The sequence below is a fragment of the Acomys minous genome, assembly GCF_964271855.1.
Source record: "Acomys minous genome assembly, chromosome: 19".
NCBI classification, from domain to species: domain Eukaryota; kingdom Metazoa; phylum Chordata; class Mammalia; order Rodentia; family Muridae; genus Acomys; species Acomys minous.
In genome coordinates this window covers 32,329,946-32,349,694 of record NC_140499.1, presented here as the reverse complement: position 1 = coordinate 32,349,694, position 19,749 = coordinate 32,329,946, and the positions used below count along the sequence as shown (strand labels likewise).

The following is a 19,749-nucleotide window of genomic DNA, read 5'->3' as shown; positions in this document are numbered from 1 at the left end:
GTTGCTGGCAAATGAAATCTAGCCAGTTGTGTTCTTAGGTAGAAATCATAGACCTGTTAAAATGTAATTTTGCAAAGGAGAATATGATAGAATTTTTCCATTTCATTTTCTCTCATTACTGGCAAACCTCCTTATTGCCTGTGCTCAGATGGTACACCATCAACGGGATACTAAGTAAATATTCAGATTTATGTTGATTATAGTTTATTTGCTAAGTTGACATTACTGGATAGTGGCCTTGGGTGGCATTTTAACTGTTCTAATCTGGGTGACTACGAGTATGTTGTGGCTCTAATTTTGTAGGTCAGGAAAAGAAGCCCAAACCTTTGCAGAACTGCTTTGTTTTGTACTATGTGTATCAGCACATAGCACTTTGTAGACCTTAGGCTCCTGCACAGAGCATGGCCTCCCATGTTGCTGTGTCTCCACCCCTGTCTGGTTACCTCCCCATCTCCTCAGGCCCCTCACAGCCTGGGAGGGGACTCATGTAGCCAGAACACCAGGTGCCACCTAGGAGAAGGCTCAAATAGGCAGCTGCTTTTGTTCTCTGCCTTTCTTGGAGCCTTGTGTCTCAGGAAGAGAGGAGAGCAGAGCCACTTAGAGCTGTCTCCACTGCCCAGCCTGGTGCATCCTCCCTGAAATTCCTTCCCTCCACCCTGTCAGGTTGAATGGAGTGTGTGTGTGTGTGTGTGTGTGTGTGTGTGTGTGTGTGTGTGTGTGTTCTTTGTTTCAGGGTTGTATTTAAGAAAACATAGATGTGTCTGCCATGCCTCTGCCCAGTAGGAGGGCTCAACAAATACCTGTGGAAACAGTAATTATCAAGCACAATTAAGCAAGAGCACAAAGTGGCAAGATGTTTGAGAAGGCTAAGAGAACAGGACTTCCTAACAGAAAGTTTTACAAATTATCCCCCGCCCATGGCTTATACATATATTTTTAGTGTCATTATTCATGCCACATTGTTTGATTCTCAAATGGCTCTGTGAGAGAAAATTACCATATTAAAAGAAAAGGAAAATTAGGGGGTTGGAGAGGTAGGCTTAGTTGGTAGTTTGGCACCCAGCACCCATATAAAGCCTGACACAGTAGCATTCATTTGAACCCCAGTGCTGGGGGGCAAAGGGAGCTGAGACACAGAGATCCCTGGAGCTTTTGGGCCAGCCAGCCTAGCCCAATGGTGAACCCAGGTTCAGTGAGAGACTTTGCTTCAAGATACAAGGTAGACAGTGACTGAGGAAAACACACCCACACCTGGCACATACACAGGCACATGCCACACACACATACACCATATACACACATACATACATACCACACTCACACCCCAACATACACATACTATATACATACCACATTAAAACATACCACATCACACATTACACACACACACACACACTCAACAGAAACATTTATATAGTTTTATGGTTACATTATCTGTATTGGGTAGATTATATTGGCATATTGGCAGTTGTCTCAACTAAACACATTATTTAAAAACAACAACAACAATAAAACTATAACCCTCTTTAAGAGTTGCTGCCCTAACCACTTATCACTGATTGTTACAGCAGCAGTCAGCTGTGGGGGTTTCAGAAAAGTGCTGGAATAGAATTAATCACATGATACAGTAGAGTTGGGACATCAAACACTAATGAATTGCACCTGAAATGCTACCGGACCTATGATGTGGTTTTCAAATCAAGTCAAACAGATCACAGGGGCCTCAGTGTTCTTCCTATGTCACTGTAGTTTCCAGGAGCCAAGACAGGAGGATTGAATGTTAGAGGCCAGCCTCGGCAACATACCAAGGCTGGTGTCTCAAATAATTAATGAAATAATTATTTTTTAAAGGAAAAGGGTATTTGAGGAAACTAGAAGTAAGTTTGGTGAAGTAGCCTGATGTCAGTTTGTAAAAAAACCAAAACAAAACAAAGGAACAACAACAACAACAACAACACCCCACAGGTTAATGATTGGGCCTTTTTATCCTTGCTGGTGTTGGTGGGGCAGGTGAGTGAGAATGGATCCTGCCTGTGGATTGAGCATAAGTGCTTCCTCCAGCGCCTCTGTTCTAAACTCCACAGCAGGAGGCACTTTTGAAATAATGAAGCCTCCAGCAAGGAAATATCACTGAGTGAGAAAGGGGAGGGGCAACCATATGTTAAAACCTTAGGAGGCACAACCACCGGATGCACTGCATGGCTCTTGTTTCCAACACTGCAGTTTCTCTCACAACCTAAAACCCGCAATCAGACTTGAAATCTAGAAAGCAGCAGGCCACGTGTCCACAACAGAGAAAGGCCACAGCTCTGAACACAGGGAGAGAAGAGACGCTGCGGTGAAGCAGATGATGGGCAGGAACAACAACAACAACAACAACAACAACAACAACAAAAGTCCACACGTGTGCAGAGGGTGATCACCTGGTGTGGGAGTAGCTGCGTGCAGAACCACCTGGAGCGAGGACGCTTAAACTCCAGGATATGCCGGTGAACTGCTCTCTGCAGAGAATGAGCTGCACGTGGGTCCCAGTGTGGGGAATTTCCAGTCCTCTTTGTGGCCAGGAGCGGGTGCAGCCTCAGTCTAGGACTCTCTGCTCTCCAGTCTCCTTCTTCACGCCACCCCAAGTGTGTGGACATTCACAGGCAGTCAGTCCTTGATTAGTAAGTTTTTCAGACATAGACAGGTACAGCTGCCCAGGAGATTAATCAAGAATAAGATTAGTGTTCCTGCAAAAGAGGACCAAGGTGGACCCATCAGCCCTTGCACCCTGAGAGAAGCACACTAGACGTTGCCTTCTCTGAACCAGAAAGTACACCTTCACTCGACGATGGACCTGCCAATATCTTAATCTTGGACTGCCCAATCTCCAGAGTGGCAAGAAATAGATTGGTTTTGTTCATAAGCAACTTGCCTTCATACTTTTAAAATACTATGCTGAAGGGTCTAGGATGAAGGCGAATACAAATAAATGTTTGAGTTCTAATTTGTAAGGCTGGGGAGATAACATGGCTGGTAAAGTACACTTGTGCAAGCATGAAGATGTGAGCATCTGGGTAAAGACCAGGCATGGAGGCTCATGTCTGCAATCTTCCTTACTCCCTGAATTGGGAAGGCAGAGTCAGGGGGAGCCCCGGGAACTCACTGGTCAGTTGGTTTAAGTCAACTCCATGAGTTCCAGGTTCAGTGAAAGACTGCCTCAAAAAATAAGATGGAGAGCAAGCGAGGAAAAAAATCCCATGCAGACTTCTACACATCGCATCCAGGTGTACACATGTGCAATCAGAAATGAACACATAGGCATAACTGCATATTCATGTAATTGTAGCTCTGGGGAAGTAGAGACATAGGTACTGCTTCCAGCTAGCCTATCACACTTGGAGAATTCCAAGCTCAGTAAAAGATCTGTCTCAAAAAGCAAGGTGGACATTGCCTGGACAGTGACACTCGAAGTTGTCCTGTGACTTCCACACATAGCTACATTCTCATGCACACACACACAGACACAAGCAAACTTCTAATCTGTATATTTAGAGAAGTGATAACATTCTGAAAATAACAGGTTGTGAAGACACCAAAAAGAAAATGAAGCCTTAAAAATTCACAATTCATATTAAATTCAGTACTTTTTTTAAAAAAGGACTGATGGCTGAGAAAGCAATCTGGGAAGACTAAATCTGTCACAGAGACACGAAGAAAGAGAATCTAACTGGGTTTCCAGCCTTTCTGGAAAATTCCTAAGGATAGAAAGACAATAGAGGTGAAAGTGATTGGTGATTAAAGAGATATCTGTTTCCAAAGCCTATAATAACCCGCTAATACTCAGATACTATCAGGATACAGAAGACAGAAAAACAAGCAAAGCTCTTGGTGCTTTCAACAGCCATTCTGAATATCACAAGGTGAGGGAACATCATTTTCAAAATTCAGAAACATTGTGGTTTTGACCTCAACCAGCTAGAGCCAGCACTGACTTCTAAGAACACTTCTAAGAGCATTTTCAGGCAACAAGATTCTCCTGAGCCTGGACTGAAATTCAGTAAAGTGGATCCTGGGAAGAAGAAAATACAAGCTACAGGGAATAGTACAGATTAAAGAAAATGACAACAAAAATTATTATGTGTAAATATTAATTTATAAATATAAAAAAATTAGAATAAAGACTTAAATTCCAGGCATTCCCAGCAGAAGTGCATGGAAGACAGGGAGAGGGAGATGTTCATGTGCAGGATGCTGCCTTGTGTGGAGAGAGGCAAGGGGCCCACTGTCCACCCATGGTTTGCACGTGGACAAGGATCACTATGATCCCAGTGCACTAAGTCCCAACGCACAATCACAACATTGAGATGTTTCTGTGTGTGTTGCCTGCTTGTACGCATGTGCATCCTGTGTGTGCCTGATACCCGCGAAGGCCAGAAGAGGGCACCAGATCCCTTGGAACCAGAGTTGGTAACAGCTGTAAGCAGACACTCTGGTGCAGGGAACCGGTCTGGGTTCTGTGCAAGAGTAGCCAGAGCTGCTGAGCCATCACTTCAGAACCAAATTCAGATTTGGAAAAAAAAAAAAAAAGATTTGTTTTCTGGAATGTGTTTTTAACCTAAATAAATAATGTGGGACTCACCAATTTGGCTTTCTCACAGAATACATTTTCAGGACAAAAGCCTCATTAAGGATCATAAGAACCTTACCTGTTGCTGAGTGGTGGTGGCTAGTGCTGGCTTTAATCCCAGCACTTGGCAGGCAGAGGGGAGTAGATCTCTAGTTCAAGGCCAGCCTGTTCTATGGAGTGAGTTACAGGACAGCCAGGGATACACAGAGAAACCCTACCTCTAAAAAACTGAAAAACAAAACAAACAAAAAACAAAGACCTTACCTGTTAATGGAGCTTTCAGGGAACCACACTACGGTGGCCTTAGTGGGCAGGATCTTAACAGAGCAGCTGGATGGGCAGAGCCAAGCACAGCCCTGGGCATGGAGGCCGGGAGCAGCTTCCTGCCCTCCAATGCGGAGGGCCGGCTGCCCAGGTCCCTTGAGTTCTCTCTCCCTCTTATTCGGCAATTACATGTGGCCTCTGCTTTCTTCCTTCTTTTTTAGGCAAAACTAGACCTTCTGCTAGTTGGAGATGCCACAAGATACTTCCTGGCTGGCTCTGTGCAGAAATTCTTTTCCAACACAGCACAGATCACGCTGACCATTAGCAACCTGAGGAAGGTGGCTGCGCTTTTGGCTGCTAACTCATTTGACATAATTTTCTTGAAGGTGACTTCCACCCTAACTGTGGAGGAGCAGGAGGTTGTCAAGTTAATTAGGTAAAGCTTTTTAAATCTTGACTCTGTGCCTTTAAAATTGCTTTTGAAACCTATTCCTGAAATACATAAGATATAATAGATTGACATACATAAAGTTAGACTACTGTAGGTTTTTAAATGAAGTACATCTTCATGGGTAGGAGTTTCATAGTGCAGTTTTCGTGGCCAGTTTGAGATGATGCTGTAAGAATTAACATTTCAGCCTGAGTAGGAATAGACATGAGTGACAACACAGGGGTTAATTAATTATAAAAAAAACCTTATTTGACATGTAATGTTGATATTAGACCCATAGGTGTGCTTTTTAAATAACTGTCATTAAAATGGTTTGTCTTTTCAGAGTTTATTAAGAGTTATGATGGATATTTAAGCAAGCAAGCATTAACGTTCTTTAGTGTTGAAATATTTAATCAGTTAGTGATTTTTGCTTGTGATTCTAAGAAAACTTTTTAAAAATTCAAAATTCAAGCCAGGCATTGTGGCACTCAGAGAGGCAGAGGCAGGCAGATCTCTGTGAGTTTGAAGCCAGTCTGGTCTGTAAAGGGAGTCCAGGTCAGCCAAGGCTATACAGAGAAACCGGGTCTCAGAAAAAAAAATTCAAAATTCAACTTTCTATTCCTTGTATTGGGTTTTGTTGGGGGGGGGTTGTCTTAAATTATACATGTGTAACCTTTTCAGGTGCACGCACATGTGTGTACACATATGTGTTTTAAAGGATTTTTAGTTTTATGTAATTTTTCCAAGTCCAGACTTTGCTGATTTTATTTCTACAGTGGTCTTGAAATGCCCTCTGCTCTTCATCCTTTTTAAAATTTGAATTTGAAAATGTGGATAAGGTTTAGGTTATTCTCTTTAGTTAAGAAAGAACAGTCCTTTGTATCACTCCTCACTGATTTGAGATGCTAAGTTTTAATTTTTTCCGTCATTTGAAATTCTCAAAGTTAAAGGCATCTATAGTTTAGTTTCTAGTAAGTTAAGCTCTTGAGTCTGATTTTTTTTTTTGAATGATGATTTTGCTTCATTGTAACACTTTTCCCTCAGATCTGACAAGAAGAAAAACACAAATTTGCTGTTTGTTTTTATAATACCTGAAAGACTTAGAGGTATGTATGTGACTGCCGGACAGAGCATATGTTTCATTTTCAAATAGAAATCATAGGTTGGTGTTAATGCAATTTCTTTAGACTATCTTTCAGAGTATGGAGCTGATATTAGTTTCAGTGAGCCGCTGACCTTGGAAAAAGTGAATGTAGTGATAAAGTACTGGAAGACATTTTGCACCAATATAGGTGAGTTTAAAATACTTTTTTTTGTTTGTTTGTTGAAACAGAGTTTCTCTGCTTAGCCCTACCTGTCCTGGACTTGCTTTGTAGACCAGGCTTGCCTCAAACTCACAGAGATCCTCCTGCCTTTGCTTCCTTGAGTTAAAAATACATTTATAAAGATTTTAAAATTCTCATTGTAATTTTATAAAAACCATGTTTGCACATCTTTAAGTTGGTTTCCCACTTGTGCCTATTATTGGGGGATAACAATTTTAAAAGTGTGTATTTTTATCATAGTCAGAAAATAAGTATAAATAAGGAGAAAAAAAATCTCCTTTATTTGAAAAGGAAGCTGAAATGTTCAGAAATTCCGAATGAGTTAGCTGCATGATAGCTGTAGGATGAAGGGTTCTGTTTGGTTTTGGTTTTATTTTGGATTGTTACTATGTTTCTTTTCACTTGATAACCTAGCTACTATCATACCATTGTTCTTAAGATATAATTGATCAGGCTACCTCATTACAAGGATGTCCAAAAAGGAGGGCTTTAACCTGAATTTGCACAGTAACTCCTTTACAAAACACCTGCATAATTATTTACCTCTTTAAATGAATACAGGGTTATCTTTTTTCTCTTTCATAGTTTTAGACACAAATCATTAATGCAATGAGACCTCTCCTTTGTAATCCCTTTGCCTGTTGTGTTGTGTGCATTGCAACATTTAGACATTAATTAGACTAGCTTAACCTAAAGGGGCAGTGGACAGCTTCCAATTCCTGGAATTAATGTGGTTCAATAATTATTTTTGCTTGTTATAGGCTGGGATAATAGCTGAGAAATCTTTCAGAATTAAGTTGGTATCAGATGGAGAGCATTGATCAAGAAGTGGAGAGTTTTGCTATGTCATATGAGTAAACTCTGAAGACCTAAGATACAGTATGATGGCTGTGTTAACAATATAGTATGGATACCTGTAACTCACTGAGACTATCCATTTTAAGTGTTTTCAACACATGCATGAAAAATTATTATGTAAGGTGATGAATACACTAATTCACTTGATTGTGCTATTTTTACAATGTATATGTTTATCAACTCTACACACTGCAAACACACACACACACACACACACACACACACACACACACACACACACGGCTTGGAACTTAAAAACTTAAAGTTAATATTTTCTTGAAGTATATCAAGGATTATTATATATAAGTTCACATTCTAGAGTCAATAAATCTACCTCTTTATACTGATCATTTTCAATGATCTGAGTAATAAGTTCCTTTTGTAGCACCTCCTCTCACCACGCCTCCCCCCAGCCCCTACCACTGTGGCTTCAGAATTCTTCCTGGGTATGACTAAGTATGTGGTCAAGGTTCCTTTGCAGTCTGGTCCTCAGTGCAGACAGCAGCTGCTCATCACCTGTCCAGCACCTTTGACAGATCCCAGCTATTCTACAGTTGTTTTATCATTGGTCCAAGGACCAACAGCTGCAGATTTTTCCCCCCTGAGGCTATGGCTTGACAGTGCAGTTGCTTGACATTTACTTATAAATAGGAAGGTGATACATAATCTCAGTTGGGGACATTTTATAAAAGATGTCACTTAGTTACCAGGTTTTTTACTGGTAAGAGGATGTCCTGGGATACAGTGTGTACAGCCTTTCAGTGGTACTTTCTAATCTGAGGGGCTTTACACTTTATGGGCTGAAATCTACCGTTTGCTTTCTGTGTTAAGAACTCTGCTTTATAAAACTCATTGGCAGTGATATTATGATTGAGATGGGTCTCTTTCCAAACTTTCAGAAGACGTGGACAGCCCTGCGATGTCTCTAGAATATGGACTGCACCTCCAGGCCTCCTGCAGTGAACTTGGGGGACAGTTTTCTTCGGATCTGTTTCTTTGGTTAGTTTTATTTATTTATTTATTTATTTTTAACTTTTCCATGTTACCAATGGGTACCATATATGTTTTATTAAAGATACTGCAGAGAGGTTGATAATAGGACACCAGCCCCGGTGCTGAGAGTGGTGTGCAGAAAAAGGCTCTTCCCTGGGTGGCATGACAGGTGGCATTCTTCTGTTTCAGATCTGGGTACACCTCACAAGAGGATTCCACTCAGTGTAAGAGAGCACACTGGCACTCAAATAAAATGACAGCAGACTCCCTTCCTGCAAACACAAGTTTGAGACTCTGATATTTGAACAGACGGGCACAGCCTTACCCAGTCTGTTTACAGCACTTTCTCCCCGTTATCTGTTTGAACTCACCAACTTCAGCTACTGAATGCCTGTGATTCAGAGTCTCTTATACATTCCATGAAGGAAGCTCTTAGGGTTGGTTTGTTTTTTTACAGGGCAATTTGGGCTGTCTCTCTGCCAGTGTCTGTATGGCTCTCTTCTTCAGGGAGTTAGAACTGACATTCAAACCTACCTCCCACAGCCTGTTGAACTTGGGTCAGACTCTGCCTATGTTAGCTCTTCATAGTTGATAAAAATCAACCTTTTTGCAAATGCTGCTCGCTCTCTCTCTCTCTCTCTCTCTCTCTCTCTCTCTCTCTCTCTCTCTCTCTCTCCACCAAGGAGTTTGTTTGTTTGTTTTAGATTTTTAAAAAATAAAATTTAACACTACGCAGAATAGACAAGTGCTGAGGCCCATGGATGCTGATGATGTCAAAAATTCTGAGTCAGGCACTTGCAGAATGTATAGAATGCAGCCATCTACTGTTTAGAACAAGGAAGGGACTTGGTGGTGTGTTCAGTGTAGCAAAGCAAAGATGACCTTACTGAAGTGGCACATGGACAGCAACAGCTTGGTGGATCTTACTGAGCAGCTGAGCCTCAAAGAGTGTCATGGCAGGATGACCCTTTATCTGGGACATGAGGTAGAGGATGGTATTGTGAGGTTTCATGATTGTCCTGTGCTACAAGGAAGCATTTTTCAATGTCTACTAGCTTTGATTTTTTTCTTTATCCTCCCTCATAATCTTTTCCACTGTAAATAAAAGTAAGATTTCCAGCTAAGTTCTACCAGTTTGGATAAAGAAAATAGGATTATAGGGCTAGAGGTCACCTTAGTCAGTAAAGCACTTGTTTGCAAGCAAGAGGACTTGAGCTAGAGAACCAGACTTCAAATACAAATGCTTTGAGGCACAGGTGCTTAGAACCCCAGCACTTGGGAGGTGAAGACAGGCAGGGACCCTGGGCCACACTGGCCAGCCAGTATAGCCCACTTGGTGAGCTTCAGGCCTTTGAGAGACTGTGCCTCAAAAAACCAGTCAACAATATCTGAGGAAAGATGCCAAGGTTGATCTCTGGGCCTCTCCTCACCCTCCCTACACCCACGTCTCTCTTTTACACACACACACACACACACACACACACACACACACACACACATATTATTTTTTTAATATTAAAAAACAACAACACCACAAAAACGGCCTGTAAAGATGGCTCAGTAGCTAAGAGCACTGGCCACTCTTCTAGAGGATCCAGGTTCAATTCCCTGTACCCAGTCACAGCGATCCATGACCCTAATTCCAGAGGTCCCATTCCCTCCCCTGGTATCCATGGGCTCCAGGTACACATGTGTTGTATATTATACACATAAAATAAAAAATAACAGAATAGTACCAAAACATGGAGCTTTAGAGCAGTGGTCCTCAACCTTCCAATGCTGCGACCCTTTAATACAGTTCCTCACGTTGTGGTTTCCCCGGACCATAAAATTACTTTCATTGTACTTTGTAACTGTAATTTTTCTACTGTTATAAATTGGAATGTAAATATTTTTGGAGATAGAGGGTTGCCAAGAGGGGTCGAGGCCCACAGGCTGAGATTGTAGGGTCAGAACAGCATTCATTAAATGACAACATTTAGAAGGGAACCCCCTTTGCTGATCAAATTGGAGTGCGGCACACAAAGCTGCTCTGTTCTTTTCTCTATAATGGACCCTAAGTTAAATGTTTATTTCATGTGTTTGGGTGTATTTTGCTCCATGGATGTCTGTGTGCCACAGGCATATGGTGGCCTCAGGGGCCAGAGGAGAGCGTTAGGCACCTTGGGACTGGAGTTATACATGGTTATGAACTACCATGTGGGTGCTAGAAATTGAACCTAGATCTTCTGCCAAAACATCCAGTGCTTTTAACCGCTGAGCCATCTCGCCAGCCCCGTGTGGCTTAACTTCTTAAGGGTAGACACAGTTATGCTGTGATTGACAGTGAGACTGCAAGACCCAGTAGAAACAGCTGTTAAGTAGAAACTCCATCCATTCTGCCTAACATCATGGCTTGCTCTGTAACATGCTCAGAACACTTAATGTTGGCCCACGGTTGAGCGGGAGCCATCTAACTCAGTCTGCTTTATAGCAAGCTGTGCAAGCATCAGCTGTCATATGTAACTTATCAAATACATCTGGAAGGAGAAATGAGCTGCTGTTGCCATGACATAGAAAAAGCAAAGCATTATCAGTGACTGCCTGTAATTTGGAATAGCCACAACTGATAAAATGAGAATGTCTCAGTCCTGATTATATTTATCATATTTAATTATATAATTATGCTTATATTTAATCAGTGTATTTTAGAATTTTGATCCTTGGATTTGTGATATTTTGAAATCTGAAAGAAATAATTCAGTACCAAGTGTGCCAGGCGCAGTGATTTATTACCCTCACCCTTGGTATGAAGCAGGAGACTCATTCTCTGTATTGTTGACAGTTGCAAATTTTCTCTTGACATGAGTCTCACTTGCTTCTAGCTCTGAGATGCTGAAGAATGATGCTGAGCTTGGACTAAAGGCCCTGTCGCCTAGTCTGGAAAAAAACAGAAAGGCTTCTGCTCTTCACTCAAGCAAGGAAAAGCTGAGGAGGTGAGTGCTTGAGGCAGCCTTTGGGTTGAGGGTCATTCCTTCCACGCAGAGAAACCACTTCCATAAGTTTCATAATGTTACCGTTGCTAAAAGTCTAAGCGAAACTAGTAAATGTGACCACTAAGTAGATGTCAGGGACCAAATAGCTGAGTAGGTGCCGGTGCAGCCGTATGATGGAGAACAGTAATGATTCTAAGTGGTAGGAATACAAACAGTTGTCTGTGGAATTCTCTTAAGTTTCTGGTATATTTAGATGTTTTCTTAATACATATTGGAGCAAAGTTTAATGGCATTTTTCATTGTGAAAGTGACATATATCTAGCAAAACTATAGAAAGGGGGCAAATACTGTGAACAGTTGAGTCATGTATAGATAACAGTAGCTTAATACTTTTTTCTTTCAGCCCCTCTTTTTTTTTTTTTTTTTTTGTATTTCACTCTTGCTTTTTTTTTTTTAATGGCTAGGATAACATTTTATACCCTGTCTCAAATATTACTTTCCTTCAGTAAGATTTATAACATATTATTCCCACTGCAGATGAAAATTCTGAAGATCTAATATACCATAATTTGCTTAAGGCACCTTCTGTTTAAGGTGTTGAGACAACGTTTTGTATTTTACTGAGACTGGTTGGCGCACAGAAGGTTTGCTGTGGGTTTTATCATAGGTTCTTTTGTAAGCGAGAGTTCTCTGTGTAAAATCATTTAAAGCCTTCCAATAACAGTGTCCAGTTGTTCAGTCCTCAGTGCTTGTCTCCCTGGAACAGTTCTTGAGACAATGCTGCAGAACCCCGAGATCCCAAATCCCTGACCATGTCCCTTGGATGGGGACGCCTGGTGGCACTCAGAGGAAGGATAATAGGTCACCAAGAAGAGACTCGATACACTATGAGCATATACAGGGGGAGGAGGTCCCCCTCAGTCACAGACATAGGGGAGGGAAGTAGAGGGGGAAGCTGGAGGGAGGGAGGAATGGGAGGATACAAGGGATGGGCTAACAATTGAGATGTAATATGAATAAATTAATTAAAAAATGGAGAGAAAAAAAAAGAATACCACTTAGTTTCCACCCTGACTATATGCCAAGTGATTTTTTTTAACTTTAATTTTTCTTTCATTCTGAAATTAAAAGAAATTAGGGGATTTCTTAAGGTTCCAGATACTAATTATGAGTCACCATGTACATATCAAGGCTGTAACTGAGTAAAACAAGTACTTGGGGTTGGGGGGATGCCAAGGGCTTGAATCAATTTTGAATAATTAAGATCTATTCCCCATGTATCTCTCCCGAGATGCATTCAGGAGTTAGTGTCCTTTGAATGCTAGCCTGGATATTGTCCTTGCATTTCAGTTAATCTGTTTAGGAAAACTATCTTCTTGTTTTCCTTCAGCTCAGCCCACAGCATGATATATAAAACTCACAGGTTACAAGACACCAAAAGATCTCCTGTTAAAAATATTGTCCAAACCTAGACCCTGACTCTTCCTGACCTGCTAGGTGAATTGAAAACTGATGTCTGTATAGCGTGTGATTCTTTCCCGAAGGCGAGGTCTCTACAGACGCTCAGGGGCTATGAGGGGCCTGGTTTGTACTGTCTGGGCACCCTACATACCACAGCAGTGGGCCTGGTTGGGGGAGCTGGAGCTACCAGGGCACACACTCTACTATGGCAGTTGTTCCTTGTGCAGCATGTGAGTGGGGACCCTGGAGATTGTGATTTCAAGGAGCTGTGGGGGCTCTTGGCCTATGGGGACATAGCCTCCTTCTTAAACAGGCATCAGATGAAGATGAGGACTGTCTTTTTTTTTTTTTTTTTTTTTTTTTTACAAAAAACCCAGGAAGAAGAATTGCTTATTCTTATGAACAAAGAAGAAAATGAGACTAATGCCTTCTTGTTTTCTTAACAATTGGTTGAACAGAGAACGCATCAAGTTTTGTTGTGAGCAGCTGCGCACTCTCCTGCCGTATGTGAAGGGGAGGAAGAGCGACGTGGCTTCGGTTATTGAGGCGACGGTTGATTATGTGAAGCATGTTCGGGACAGCATGTCTCCAGCCACCGTGGCCCAGGTATTCAGTTTCTAAAGTCCTATTCAGCGAAGCTTCCACGCACTGACTTCTATTTTTGTTTTTCATAACTGTGTTTACATATGCATCTTTGTGCTTGCTTAGATTACAGAATCCCTTCAGAGCAATAAAAGATTTTCTAAGAGACAAATGCCCATCGAGCTGTTCCTTCCATGTGCAGCCACATTGCAGAGGTATGGCTAGGGCCGTGTGAATCCATAGACTGCGGGATGTTTTCCTTGTTCATGCTGGATGATTGAGCAAGAGCCGGAAACACACACAGTGAGAGCCCTGGTGTTTGTTAAGGATGGTGAATTGCTTCCCACTGCCAATACTAACCATTTCACTACTGTGGTAAATACATCCAATATTCCCAGGGCTGTGGGCCTTTCATCCTATGGCTCATTTTGTTGCCCTGAGACCCTTAAAATGGGGCCTTGAGACTCCATCTTAGTGACTATACATGTCCAGCAGGGGCGGGACGGATTCTTGAAATCTTTTGCAGGGGTTGAGGACTATTGGAGTGTCTAGAACTAGTTAGTAAGCAGTCTTTAAACTCGCTGGGACAAAATATGACATGCTAAGTGATGACTTCCTTACTCAAATGTAGGAGTCTGTGCAAGCAAAGTGAAACAAAAACAGACCTAAGAAAAAAACAATCAAAGGTCCTGAGTGCCACTTTGTTCTATTTACATAATATATAGCTGAGATTCTATGAGGGTTTTTCAGATCTTGACTAATAGAAAAGGCTTTGAGGACCTGGAGAAATGGCTCGGTGGTTAAGAGCACTGGCTGCTCCTGCAGAGGACCTGGGTTCAGTGCCTTGCACCCGTATGGCAGTTCACCACCAGCTGTAACTGTAGTTCCGTAGGACCTGGTATCCTCTTCTGCTCTCTGTGGGGACTGCATGCAGAAAACCACTCATACATATAAACAAATAAATCTTTTAAAACACAACTTAGAGAGGCCTTTGAATCCAGCAGTGTTTATATTGTCTTCCTGGAGAGATATGCAACGTGAATGTGAATCCGTCTTGTCTTTCAAGGGAAACTGGTATGCTGACAAGCACTTATTCACCTGTGCAAGAGATCCAGCTCCTGGCTGATCAGTGCTTGAATGTGTATACTATGCCTGCTGCAGGAGGACCTTCGGGGGAAGCCGGAAGAGGTGAGCTGTGCCTAACACCGTGCGGCTCACAGAGCATGTGGGCCTGAGTGGAGGCTCTGCAGCCCCTGGGTCTCCCTGAGTCCCCATTCACTTCCTGCCATAACCATGTAGTCAAGTGGAGATGAAGCATCACACGTTGAGTCCTGGCTTCAGCATCATGAAGTATTTACATTGAGTCTGTGTCACTGTGGCAGGCATGGCAGCATTCACACAGTAGGGCATCACAAAGCAGGGCTCCGGCGTCAGAGCAAGATGGACGCAGAGGTGGAAGGCCCGGCTCCAGCTGGCCGGATCCCGGCTTCTAAAGGTTACACAGACCCACAAAACAGTCCCATCAGCTGGGGAACAGGCTCTCAATGATAAGGGTAGTTGCAGTGGCTGCTCTTGCAGAGGTCCTGGGTTTAGTTCCCAGCACCCACAAGACAGCTCACCACCCTCTGTACCTCCAATTACAGGGACCCACTGCCATTTCTGGGCTCTGTAGGCACACCACACATAAATGTACACAGGCCCTCACACACATAAAATAAAAATACAAATCTTCAAAGTGAAGTTATCCTAGGAACTGCCTCAGAATTGACCATAATTGCCAAAAAAGTATATCTTGCTAGCAGATGATAAGTATTTTGATAAGCTTATTTCTCATAGAGATGAAATATCAAGTGAAGCACAATTGTCTCTCAGTTACCTATGGAGGATTGGTTGCAAATCCCTCGTCAGATGCCAGGTCTTCAGTCTCAAGTCCCTTCCATAAAATGGAATGTCATTTGCATGTAGCCTGGGCATATTACTCCTGCTTATGTTAATTCATTTGTGGGTTGGGTGATGCCTGATATAATGTAAATTTACACAAATAGTTTTTACATTATATTGTTTAAAGAACAAAGTCTGTCCATGTTTTGTATGGACGCAGTATAGCTGCTTTAAAAGCAAAAGCAAAAGCAAACCCTTTCAATCCATGGCTGGTTGTATCCCCAGCTCTAGGATATAGAGGATTGACTGTACTCACACTGATTCAGTGCGGACTGTGTGCTGAGCATTTGCAGTGTTCATTTGCTTACTTCTTTTGGGTCTTTAAAGGACCTACTCTGAGTCCTTCTTGGCCACCTCATTAAATCTTCTCATTCCCACTTGTACATGCAGCACAGGACACCCTTAACCCGTGTTTTCTGTTGGATTTGTACTTAGCATCTGCTTGTGTTCTTTCCTTGCATGCTTTGTTCGTTGGCTGTCGTCTCCCATTATAATGCCAGCTCCATGATGGTAGGGAGTTTCCCCTCCTGTTTTATATTTTTAGTGCCTGAAGCAGTGGTGGTCAAGGAATACACACGTGGACACATGCGACCCTCCTTCCATAGGCATTTCTGCTATAGTTTTGTGCAAACCCAGGAGTTCCCACATAGTTATGGGAAAAAGGGGTGGGAATGGGCAAGGGGAAAGAGCGCAGGTATTCCTGAAGGCTACTCTCTCTACAGAGGAGCCAATAAAATGTGGACCAGGCTGAGTGGCTGGTGCTGAAAGACAGGACTGGCCCTGTCCTCAGCTTCCAGTCTTTCGTGACTCGGCTGATTCCTTCCTCCAAGGAACTATGTGGTCATAGCATCCCGCTTTGCTGGGAATATCCTTGACCATCACTCTCCCCACTAATTGCAATCCTATCCCTTGCTGCTCAGCTTGATATGCCTGCCTCAAAGATGGTGAAACAGAACAGATGAGATGCAGCCATGGGCAGACAGGATCACAAAAGCACACAGGTCCACCCAGTGTGTATAAGTACACGGTGGATGCACCAGTGACATACATGTCTAGGGGATGGGGTGGGGTGGGGACTCCGGGACAAATGTCATTCCTACAGTTGTGTCCAAAGTCAGAATAGAAGGGGCCAAAATGCAACACGGCCCCATTGGTCCTGCAATCAAGGACACTTCAATGGTCTGCTTAGGCCTTTCTTTTGACCCGGGGAGAAGAGAGGAAAATAGAAAATAAAAAAGTCATGTGAAGTCAGGGTTAAACTCTTCAAAGTGCCTGTGGCTCGGTGTGGCATGGGATGGTTAAAGTCAAATTAAGGTGAGGCCATGCCCAATGCCTGCTAAGGCAGTGTGGATGGCTATGAGTTCAGGCTTTTCTACTCTTAGTGTTTGTGAAATCATATCACTCAAAAAGACCACTCTGGGGAAGACACAGCTATCCTAAGACTGCAGATTTATAGGACAGCAACATCTGGAAGATCAATGAATCAGAACCCTCCAATTTAGTTACTTTCTATTTGAAAAGTAGCTGATCATGCTAATTACTGTTTACACACACACACACACACACACACACACACACACACACACACACACACACACACAGATACCATAGACATGTGCTTGCCCTCTAACACCTCTTGTGACACACAAATGCTAAGTTACAATGCTTCTGTTGCATTTTTATAGGAGTAGGCACTTCGTTTTTCTATCAGTTTTTATGGTCAATAATGCCTGGGTGTGATATGAGGAGGAGATAGAGAGCCGTGCATGTCGATGATACAGTTCAGAGTCACAGAGCTGTGCATGGTGCTCATGGCCATGTGTTTTCTTTCTTGTCCCAGGTCAGTCAGGCTCTGGTTCAGAGAGCCCTATTGAAAATCTTCGTAAAACTCGAGTCCCCAGTGCAGCCCTCTCTCTTAACCCCATCCGTGCTGTGAGATACTCTTCTGGACCTGTCTCTCCCCACGATGCCGCTGCCAGACCGAATCAGAACACTTCCATTTATTTACCATCCACTGTGCCCACTGTGCCCAACTTTCTTCCTCATCATTGCAATTCCATGCTTTGCCAAACATGCCCAACCAGTCCCAACTGTCTGGTAAGTCTTCCGGGGTCTGTGAGTGAGACTGGATCCTCTCCAGCCAGCGAAGGGCCTGAGCCACACCTTGCTGTCAAAGCCCTGGTCTCAGAGCTCTTGGTCTGCACCCTAAGAGCGGCATTGATTTCTCTCTAAGTCACTCTGTCTGAATAGTGATAATTGCTGTAGCCCAGGCCCTTATTCTCCATGCTGCAGACCTGGTACCTGGATGCCTGGTGTCATGAATCTGGATGTGGCCTAGCTAGTCTGGTTGCCTCTCCCTCTACCCTTTGCTTAGAGTTCTTAGGATGCTGCAGCCCATTGCTATCTTCATTCTCAGCTGACCCCATGACTGCTTCTGTTGTCTCTCAGCACCAGTGGCCACCCTCACTATATGAAAGCTCACCCTATTCACCACCAGGCAGAGTGCGGATACCAGGTTTTTTTTGTTTTGTTTTTTGTTTTTTGTTTTTTACAGTAGTCATCTGGGCACCATAATGCTTTAACATTGTGCTCACTTGTATTTCTGGGAATGTGCTGTCTACAGACATGATGCTCACACTCACGAAGTGTCTTGGGGATACAGCCAGAGAAGCAGGCAGCTGTGATAGGGGTCGGAGCATGTAGGGAGGGGATGTAGAGTCGTTAGTTACTTGTGATCCCTGGGGAAGTACTTACGGTCTAAGCCAAGATCTAGAGACAAAGACTTAGCCACACAGGGGTCTGGAGTCACAAGTGAGCAAGGGAAAAGTGCTTGGGTGGATGGATCAGCATTATACAGTGAAGTCTTTAGTGGGAGCCATAACTAAGTCATGTATTCTGTGTACTAAAAAGGCATGGTCTAATGACACCCGATACAACCCTTCTAGAGCAAAACATGTTGTTATCTATATGCGACATATATGAAACAGAAGTAATAGTGGCTTTCCCAAGATGCACTTGTGAGAAAGACATCCCAAAGGGAATTACAGAGAAAATTTGGAGTATGTAGAGTACCACAAATTTAATAATGCCAGTAATGGTCAGAATGGAAAGGCCAAGACACATGGAATAGGATGCTATAGTACTGATTGATTGTTTGATTGATAATTGATTGATGGGCTGAGATGAGATCCTGCCTTGTTGTCATCTCTGGCTTGAGCTTAGGGGCTTAAGTGACCCTTCTGTTTATACCACCCCAAAATGCTGGGATCTACAGGCTCACACTCTGAATCTGACACATTAATTTTTAGTTGTTGACATGTATTTACTGTATATGTTCTTACTGTAGAATTTTCATAAGAAAATAGTTATTTTGTTATTTTGTTTTGTTTTTAAAAGTTTGTGTGTGTGTGTGTGTGTGTGTGTGTGTGTGTGTGTGTGTGTGTGTGCCTGTCACCGTGCACATGTGGAAGTCAGAGAACAACTTTTGGGAGTCGTTTCTCACTTCTTCCCTCTTAAGACAGAGTTTCTCTTCTTTCTGCTACAGTGCACTCCAGGCCATGAGCTCGTGGCCGCTTCTTGTGCTGCCTCATCCGGCAACTTACGTGGGTTCTGCAAGTCAGACCCAGATCACCAGGATTCTCAGGATCCTCCTGTACCAACCGAGCCATCTCTGCAGCCTCAAGAGAAGAGTTACTTTTACAAAAAGTAAATATTTGAGAGCATGTAGGTTTACTTGCTTGAAGACTCCAGTTGGCTTTGTAAACTTTCACGATACAGAAATGCATTTGTGACATTGTAAGAATGAGCTAGTTATCAATTAATGTATACTTCTCCCTCCCAACAGTGTGGGTCAGATTAATAATCTTATGTTTAGGGCTCATATTCTAGGCCATGTGCTGGGCACAGTTGTTAGTTGAGGAAGAAGGGACAAAGAAAGATACTTGGAAGCTGCTGATGCTGGCTTCCGAGGAATGTGCTAGAACCTTCCAAAGATACATAGACAGACAGTTGATGGTAGCGACAGTCTTGTGTTCTCAGGCATCTTCATCCATGCCGGGATTTCCCCGGTCACAGCCCCGCAAGAGACAGCAGCCTGAGTGGCTCCCACACACATTCATTCTACTAAAAAAAAATAAATAAATAATTGTTCACTTTGTGAAACTCCTGCTACAAGGAAGGCCCGTGTGAACGGAAAGAGCTAAGGCTGGGCAGGCGTCTTGTACTTCCAGGCCACCAAGCACAGATCCTGCAGCTGCTATTATTTCTGTTATTGATTTCTAGATATCTTTTCCAGATTTGGCATTTTAA

At 42.8% G+C, this 19,749-nt stretch overlaps 1 protein-coding gene across 1 annotated transcript in view; it reads left to right on the top strand.

Annotated features, from left to right (window-relative positions):
• The window catches only part of LOC311590299 (spermatogenesis- and oogenesis-specific basic helix-loop-helix-containing protein 2-like), a 61,382-nt gene extending 41,942 nt beyond the window's left edge, over positions 1 to 19,440 (top strand). The window contains exons 10-19 of the mRNA XM_084769185.1: positions 5,095 to 5,309; positions 6,351 to 6,412; positions 6,506 to 6,598; positions 8,389 to 8,488; positions 11,347 to 11,457; positions 13,377 to 13,524; positions 13,627 to 13,715; positions 14,567 to 14,688; positions 17,282 to 17,538; positions 18,986 to 19,440. Coding sequence (XP_084625311.1) covers positions 5,095 to 5,309; positions 6,351 to 6,412; positions 6,506 to 6,598; positions 8,389 to 8,488; positions 11,347 to 11,457; positions 13,377 to 13,524; positions 13,627 to 13,715; positions 14,567 to 14,688; positions 17,282 to 17,538; positions 18,986 to 19,150 — 1,362 coding nt within the window. The 3' untranslated portion in view covers positions 19,151 to 19,440. The remainder of the gene's footprint in view (positions 1 to 5,094; positions 5,310 to 6,350; positions 6,413 to 6,505; positions 6,599 to 8,388; positions 8,489 to 11,346; positions 11,458 to 13,376; positions 13,525 to 13,626; positions 13,716 to 14,566; positions 14,689 to 17,281; positions 17,539 to 18,985) is intronic.
• The last annotated feature ends 309 nt before the right edge of the window (positions 19,441 to 19,749 follow it).